Raw genomic sequence first — 8,782 nt, 5'->3', positions numbered from 1 at the left:
AGTTGTTCCATCCCAGAGCCCAACTCAAGAAAGGACTTGATTTTCGAATGCATATACAGTTGCAGATGTTTGAGAAGGCATGCAAAATTGAGCAAAAACTGGCAAAAATTGGGAGATTTGATTATTAACCACTGTCAAGTCCTAGGTGACTGAGATCAGATACACCCTCGTCCCCTGAAACACACACACAAGGGTCCCCCGTTGTGACCATTTTCCCAAGCATCTCTGTGCAGTCAGGCCTTTGATTATTTTGTGCCACCAGGGCCACAATAATATGCCACCTCTCTGAATGTCCGAGTGTGACAGCCTTCCCATGGGTTACTGCATGGGTTATCTCTACCATGTTGATTGGGTACTTTTGTGTTCCAGTTCCTTATATTTAAAAAAATCATTATTTCGCTGATTATCCTTTCTTTTAATGCTGTCTTATCAATTTATGAAATACTATAAACAGAAAGTCTAATACTATTTTCCAACATTGCCCCTATCTAGAATGGTATAGGGTAGTTTAGTATTAGCCATGGAGTAGTCTTTGTGTCTCGGAACATTTGGTTATCAATATACAGTTTATCGACTACGAGAGCTACACGTTTCCCTTTTAATCTATTCTCCTTGAAGATTGGGTACAGAACTTTGCGGCGTTCTGCAATTACATTCATGACTATTTTCATGCCAGCAAGTCTTTTACCAAGGATTTTGACCATTATTTTATCTTTAAAGAAAGCAAATTTGGCAACAATTGGGCACTCATATCTCTGTCCTCTCTGTCTGAAACAGTGTATATTTCGAGTTGGATTTTGTCAACAGCTTCGCGTGGGAACTGAAGCGCTGTTAGGAGGAACTCCCTCACTACACCTTCAGGAATTTCTCCTTCTTTCTCTTGGATACCAGTAAGTACCAGATTTTCTCTCATAGTTCCAGTCTGTATGTCAAGTAAGGCTTCTCTCAGAAAGATGTTCTCCTTTTTAAGTTCCTTAATGTCCATTTCAATCTTCTTGACTGTCCCTTTTAGCTTGTTTGTTTCTTTCTCCATTGTCACAGCTTTTTCGTCACTCATCTCGAGGCTCGCCTTCAACTCATTTATATCATTACTGGGTAGTTCAATTATGCCCAGTTTGTCATTTATCAATTTTAACAGATCAGTTTCCACCCTTACCATTCCCGGGGTGAAAAGATTAAATCGTCTGTGTTCATCGAGGAGTGGCGTTTTCTTTTGGAGATTGGTTCTCCTTGTTTACCCTCCGTCATGTTTGGGTGTTGCTTGTTTTCCTAATATTTGTAGATACATTTCTCTAACCTTATGATTTGTTTTGTGTTGTTATCTAGATTGAAGGTTATTACCCAACAGTATGTGAAGTGCTAATATTGAGTCTAACTTATAGATATTGAATATTAAGTTTTTATCTTGAGGTGATTTGCAGTGCTGTGTTCAGTCCGCCATCTTGCCGCCTAGCAGTCATGTCTTTAGTAATACCCATCTTATATGTCATCTATTACATGCTGGTTTATTCATTGTAAGAACGTCCCCCTCCTTGAATCCACCATAGAGGTTACAGTAAAACTTGTCCACCCACTCAAATCTGTCCCAGTCCAGGCAGTGAAACTGAAACTAGACTGGTAGCAGTGGGAGTGAAAGTGATTTGCATAGACTGGGCTCGGTGGTTCTGCGTGTCCCAGAATAGAGCAGCACTGTCACCAGATGTTCTCCCTGTCCCCAGGGGCTTGGAGGTAGAGAAGACTATAACTCTACTCTCTATCTTGAAGTAGTGGCACTTGTAATATTAGTCATTTTTATAATGTATTTAGCTTCTAATCACAGACTATAACACATGTCCAAGATACCGGTAGATTGTGTGATAGTTCTTATTTTATTGCTGTTAAGTCTGTGAAGTTAAACAGGTCTGACACAGACTCAGTATCCTGATGAATACAGAGAGTCATCAACTACTTCCATGGCAGAACCTCTTCTATTATATCATAGTATATTGTGATGGTATTAATTACTGGTCAGTGATGATGTTCAGTGAGAATGAGGTTTAGGACTGAAAGTTTTCAAAGACACCATGAATCAGCCTTACTGAATGCATTTATTTTTCCAAATATTCCAAATATATCTATGATCCAGTTAATTAATAGAAACAACACAAATATGCATTGCAAAAATACATCTTTATTTGAATCCATTATTACATAACTGAAGCGTCAAAGCAAACATGATAGTGAATAAAAAGAATCACATCAAATCTAAAACAAACAAAATCTCAGTCTACAGAATGGATTGACACATGAACTCAAGTCAAGCCACCTGTTAGTCTATATGAGAGTGATCACTAAATCAGAGAACGAAGCAAGTCAAAGCAGAGGAACCAGCAATCTCTCTCCACAGGGGTGTGTGACTGGTGGGTCCTACCCAGAACAGTCAGCCTTCCTCAGGGTCTTGGTGACTGGAGTCTGGGATTTCTGCTGGGCTTCACAGGTCACCTCTCCTGCCTTGGTCCACTCCTGGGCAGTGAGAGTCAGGGTGCTGCTCCAGCTGTACAGACCGTCCTTCTCCAGGACCCCGGGATTCGCCTCCTCCCCCTTTCTGGTCCCATCCACTTTCCAGTTCATGGTCCAGTCTGAGGGGAAGCCCTTGTTGGCCAGACACGTCAGTGTGGCTGTTGCTGTACTGGACAGCTCCTCACTAGAGGGGGGCAGGACGGTGAGGGTGGGGGCACTGTTACCTGGAACAAACAGAACATATCAACTTATTAACTACATCAAGTACAACTACAGTAAGAGCTCATCTTCAGCAAAGTACACATCAAAATGAAGTGAATTGGAAATGTCTTCTAATTATGAATGTAAAAGTTAGATTGTTTAGTGAGATTGTTTAGTAATATGATAAAGCAGATTTATGAACTGAACAAGTATTAAATAAGTAGAGTTACAAGTTATACGACGTCAGTTATACATGTCATACAGATATTATTTAGGAATGGATCTGATGAGAATGGCCTAGTCATATTCATAGTATTTGCAGAATTTGAGCCTAAATTATATTTAATCACATATCAACCATGTTAGTTCATGAAGTTGGTTACAAACATAACTGAGACCTTTTGTCTTCACACTAACAGTGAACGCTACCATGAACTCAATGCAACAATAATGACTACTATATCCAATACTATTGAAAATTGGCATACCAGAACTAAGAGTTATATTCTGCAATCATACAAATCAGACAAAAATAACCCTACAATTTAACATTTTGATTCAATAAAATGTTAGTTGAAAGAAGGTTCAGTAAAAATCTATTAAAAAATTTGAAAATCTAAAATTGCTATATTTTCATAGAGACAGAGTGTAAGAATAATGTACTTGGTGTAATCAGAAAGAAATATCAAGAGATCTTGTTACTTACTTCCAACATCAAGTCTGGTGCCGCTACCAAAAGTGTACCACAGTGATACAATCCCTCTTACTGCTGGTACAAAAACCTCCTGACCATTGGGCAAGCTGAATATCTTTAGACTGTGGTTCAAATCATTGACTCTAATATGGTATGAATACTTGCCAAAGATGATTTTATCTTGTTCATTAGAAATAAAGTTTGTTTGTTTTCCTAAAGAATTTGCTGGAACTACTGTTTATTGAACATTTCCTACAAGGTGCAGTATGTTTATTCATACAACTAATCTAGAATGTAGGCTAAACACTCTCGTAGTTTAAAGACAGGTCAAATGTGATTAGATGTAATAACATTCATTTTCTAACTGGTTATATTATTTGAGTTTTGTTTCCCAAAATCATGTAAAAAAAAGTAAGTAAAAAAATCCTCAATATTGAGGCTAAATTCATAGAAATATTGAAACACGACATCAAAAGTTGAAGAAAACAGTTAATTTAGTTGTTTACTTACTTCCAACATCTAGTCTGGTGCCGCTACCAAAAGTCCTCCACAGTGATACAATCCCTATTACTGCTGGTACAAAAACCTCTCTGTGCTGTGATGCTGCAGCTGTAACAGTGAAGATCAGTCATACAGAATCATAATCAAAACTAATACACTTGACTATCTTCCAGGTAAAACAAACTGTTCTAGATAATACAAATGAATTGAATCTTAAATCCAGATATGAGTATTTTTTCCTTCCTCTGTTTCAGGTTCTCCTAGTTTGTCGTTATAGTCCTGCATTAGATCAGTGTTGCTAGTATTCCTCCATATTGTCCATATGAAAGACAACAGCAGCAGCAGTAGTGATAGTGATCCATGTTGTATATTCCTTTATTAAACATGTTGATCTCAGATTTAACAGTGGTGGTAAAGTCACAGAGGACAGACAACACTTCCAGAGGAATCCTACCAGCTTTAGTTTAGAGATGTGTTCACTAACTGATTAGAGGAACTTACATGAGAGACCAAGCATGAGTGAACAGACAGTTCATTATATCTGATCATCATCAGAATAAAAATACAAAGGTGATGTGACATAAAAGTGGCCATACATCAGTTACCTGAGTAAACAGTTAATGTTTGATGTCATTAAAGGGCAGCAGGTAGCTAGCGCATAGAGTGTTGGCCTAGTAACCAAAAGGTTGCTAGTTCAAATCCCCAGGTCGAAACTGTGAAACATCTGTCGATGTGCCCTTTTGCTAGGCACTTAGCCCTAATTGCTCCAGGGTCGTCATTAATAATGGCAGATGCTGGCCGTGACCACAGTAGTGGAGTGTATAATATACATGTGTGAAATAGGACAAATATAAGGACCCACCTAATTACTATTATTATAAAAGCAAGCCCATGCAGGACAAAATATATTCTAATTCATTGACACTGAAATAGAGTTGAAACACTCATTTGCATAATGCATCTGCCCTGCTGCTCTAAGAGTGTTTATAGCCCTGTCAGTTGAACACTTCATGACTGAGAGCTGTCCTTCATGACAACAGAACCCACAACAACCATGACTTTTATCACCATCTTCGTCTGAATATTGCTACATGCAGGTTAACATTTTAGGTTAACACTTTCTGAATTTATTGTTGAAAGTGAATTAAATCTACACAACGGAAATGTGATCAATTTCTATCCAGAACTATTCATTACTTTATGTAATATTTCTTTCATATACATGTTTTTATTCTATTTTTCAGAATCCAGAGGACAGTACATTGTGACTCAGACTCCTGCAGTGAAAGCTGTTCTCCCAGGACAGAAAGTCACTATTGACTGTAAAACCAGCAGTAATGTCCATGGTAATATCTACCTAGCCTGCTATCAACAGAAACCTGAAGGAACTCCTAAACTCCTTATTTACTATGCTAAAACACCTCAGTCTGGGATTCCATCTAGATTCAGTGGATCTCATAGTGACTTCACTCTGACCATCAGTGGAGTCCAGGCTGAAGATGCAGGAGATTACTACTGTCAGAGTTACCACAGTGGTGGAGTGTTCACACAGTGATACAGAGCCGTACAAAACCTCCCTCAGACAGACTGTACAGCGTGCCTTGCTCAGGGTCAGGGTGCTGCTGTGGCTGTAGCGGCCACCCTTTTCTTCTTCTGAGTTGGTCAGGACCTCCTCCTTCACCTCCGCCCCCTCCACCTCCCAGCTCACCATCGCCCCCTGGGGGGAGTAGCTGCTCAGCAGGCAGGCCAGAGTGGCCGAGCCCCCAGAGAGCTGTTCAGAGGACAGGAGGGAGCAGAGACACTGTGGGCCTGACAGAGGGACCAGCTGGAAGAGAGGAGAGGAGAGTTGAGGAGAGGAGATATGCAGTAAACAGATATCACATATTCAGATTTAATAATCAGATTTAGTATTCACAATGTACATTTCCATATCAAAATGACCTCAACATACTGTTCAAAACTATAGATGAGGTTCACCTTTAAACCATGTCAGTGTTAATATCTACCATACTGAAGTACTAGTATAATACAATTGGGACTGATAGTACTGAAGTACAAGTATAATACAATAGGGATTGATAGTACTGAAGTACTAGTATAATACAATAGGGACTATTAGTACTGAAGTACTAGTATAATACAATCAAATCAAATCAAGCTTTATCTATACAGCACATTTCTAGACATGGAATGCAATGTGCTTTACAGGAAAACAAACTAATAAATAACAATGAAAATAAAAGCTGAAATATTTTCTACACAACAAACAAGATATAAACAAAATACTGACACAAACTGAACAACAAAAAAGCACCCTAAGGAAAGGAAAGCTAAAAATATGTGTTTTAAGACCACTTTCAAATTAAAGGCTGCCTCTCAATGCCTCTTGGTCCTAGGCTTTGGGATGGTTAAAAGGTGCCAGAGGAACTGAGGGACCTACTGGGTGCATAACTTAAAAGCATGTTTGATATGTATTGGTGTGCACAATAATGGATTGATTAAAAAAAAAAATCTTAAAATGAATTCTAAAACTCATAGGCATCCAGTGCAGAGACCTTTAAAAACAGTGTAATGTGTACTCTCCGTCTGGTCTTGGTCAGGACCGTGTTGCAGCATTTTGGTCTCATTCCTAATGTGTGATTTCAAATTGTGTTCAGAATCTAAAATAACAACTAGGTTTTTTACCTGGTGAGTGGATGGTTTGGGATTGGGCCAATCTTTCTCACACACTCTTTCCCCTTTACTCTGATCCATCCAGAGGCTGCGGTGGGCGTGCCAGAGGACAGGAAGAAGATCCCCTGGGTGGACGGCGAGACGATGATCCTCCTGGAGCTCTGGGGAGACGACACTGTGCAGCAGAACCTGAAGCGCTGCCCGCACAACAGACACATATACTCAGAGATTTCAGAAAAGCTCAACTTCCGTACTAATTACAGAACTGCAGAGCAGTGCCACAAAAGGATAAAGCGTTTGAAAGCCGGCTATCGGCAGTGTCAGGAAACCATCTGGTAATCATTGCGTTTCAGTTTCTGTTATTGATACATTTGTTATTTAGCTAATGTGAATTGGATTACAGATTGATTCTAATTTTGCAATCTCTCTCTACCTGTGCTCTTTAGTTCATCTGGATCTGAGCAGGTTGATTTGAAGTTCTATGATATTTTAGATCAAATACTTGAGATGCAGCCTCCCACCACCAGAACAGTGGTGACAGACTTGACCAAGGACATATCAGAGGAATCAAACAGTGACTCACCTCAAGGTAAAAGTTCAGTTCATTTCAAACTATGCAAACTTTCTAATGACACCCTGCATGGGTATGTCATATTGAATCCTGTTTGTTAAGCTACTGGTTTTACTGTAAGTGCCGTCCCCTCAACACAAGTACCTTTGCCAAGTCTAAACAGAGAAACGTTGTTGTTATTGAGCTGTTTTGTATTTAGAGTGTACAGAAGTGGACAACAACACCACTTCTGAGAGGATCACACCAGGCTCATGGTCGGATCCTGAGACCCTGGCCCTCATTGACATCTGGGGGGAGGACGAGGTTCAGAGGGTGCTGAGAGACTTTATCCACAATGGCCCCATCTACATGGACATATCAGAAAAGATGATGACCAAGGGTACTCCAAGACTCCAGAGCAGTGTCTTTGGAAAGTCAAGTCCATGAGGAACAACTTCCGTCAGTGCTACAACAGGAAAAACTATGTCTGTGCCCCACATGTTTAAATGACACTTTCCAATGTTAATTTTATATTTAACTAGGCAAGTCAGTTAAGAACAAATTCTTATTTTCAATGACAGCCCAGCAACAGTGGGTTAACTGCCTTGTTCTGGGGTAGAATGAAAGATTTTTACCTTTTCAAGGGGATTCGATCTTGCAACCTTTCGGTTACTAGTCCAACCCTCTAAACACTAGGCAACCTGCCTAATTGATATTAACTTAGAGAAACATAGAAACAAGTGTACTCTAATCTAACCCCTAGCCACACTACTGTATCCTAAAACATTTTCGGACCACAATTTTTTATCTCTTCAAAATGGCTTCCTTTTCTGTCTGCTGTTCTCAGATGTGGAAGAAAGGGATTTGTCACGGCTGTCATAGGAATTAGACCAAGGCGCAGCGGGTTGCGTGCTCATCATTATAAACTTGAACACGGGAAAAACAAGAAAACAGAGTAACACAACAGTAAACAGGCTTGCAGGCTAGACTACAAGCAATGCAAAAACAACTACCCACAATCAAACAAGTGAAAACAAGCTCCCTAAATATGACTCTCAATCAGGAACAACGATGTACAGCTGTTCCTGATTGAGAGCCACACAGACCAACAAAGAAATACACAAACTAGAAAAACCTAGAACACCAACACAAGAACATATACCAAAACCCCCGGAGCACATAAATACAATACCCCTCTATAAACACATGACCCCCAAACCATATAAAACAAATACCCTCTGCCACATCCTGACCAAACTACAATAACAAATAACCCCTATTACTGGTCAGGACGTGACAGGATTAGAATACAAGTTCTACAATCAGTTGGAGCGAATACTTGGTCATGAAGCAGTCTCCATTGATGAGTATGATGAAAGAGATGATCAAACAGTAGACCAGGACACAGGTACATTGGTAGTACAGACGGTTATCTGTTTACACTGAAGACTCAGTCAATCCGATCAGCCGTACCTACGATCTGGAGGTTGCCAATGTATATGTCTCCCGGAGCAGGTGCTGATGGGATGTGATACACCCCGTGGTCGGAGCCAGAGACGCTGGTCCTCAATGAGCTGTGGGGGAACGAGGAGGTCCAGACGAGCCACCGAAGTTGCATCCGCAATGGGCACATTTTCGCCGACATAGCGGAGAAGCTGGCCTCC

General features: G+C 40.1%; 1 protein-coding gene across 1 annotated transcript; it reads right to left on the bottom strand.

The window, feature by feature from the left end:
- Window positions 1-2,150: 2,150 nt before the first annotated feature.
- On the bottom strand, window positions 2,151-5,606 carry LOC115180152 (immunoglobulin kappa light chain-like). Its single transcript, XM_029742035.1, has 3 exons — window positions 5,372-5,606; window positions 3,905-4,021; window positions 2,151-2,723 (listed from the first exon to the last, which is right to left on the bottom strand). Exons 1-3 carry the CDS (start codon window positions 5,604-5,606, stop codon window positions 2,407-2,409), a joined length of 669 nt encoding a protein of 222 aa, XP_029597895.1. The 3' UTR covers window positions 2,151-2,406.
- Window positions 5,607-8,782: the final 3,176 nt, after the last annotated feature.

The sequence above is a fragment of the Salmo trutta genome, chromosome 40 (genome assembly GCF_901001165.1).
Source record: "Salmo trutta chromosome 40, fSalTru1.1, whole genome shotgun sequence".
Lineage (NCBI taxonomy): Eukaryota > Metazoa > Chordata > Actinopteri > Salmoniformes > Salmonidae > Salmo > Salmo trutta.
This window is presented reverse-complemented; position numbering and strand designations above follow the sequence as displayed.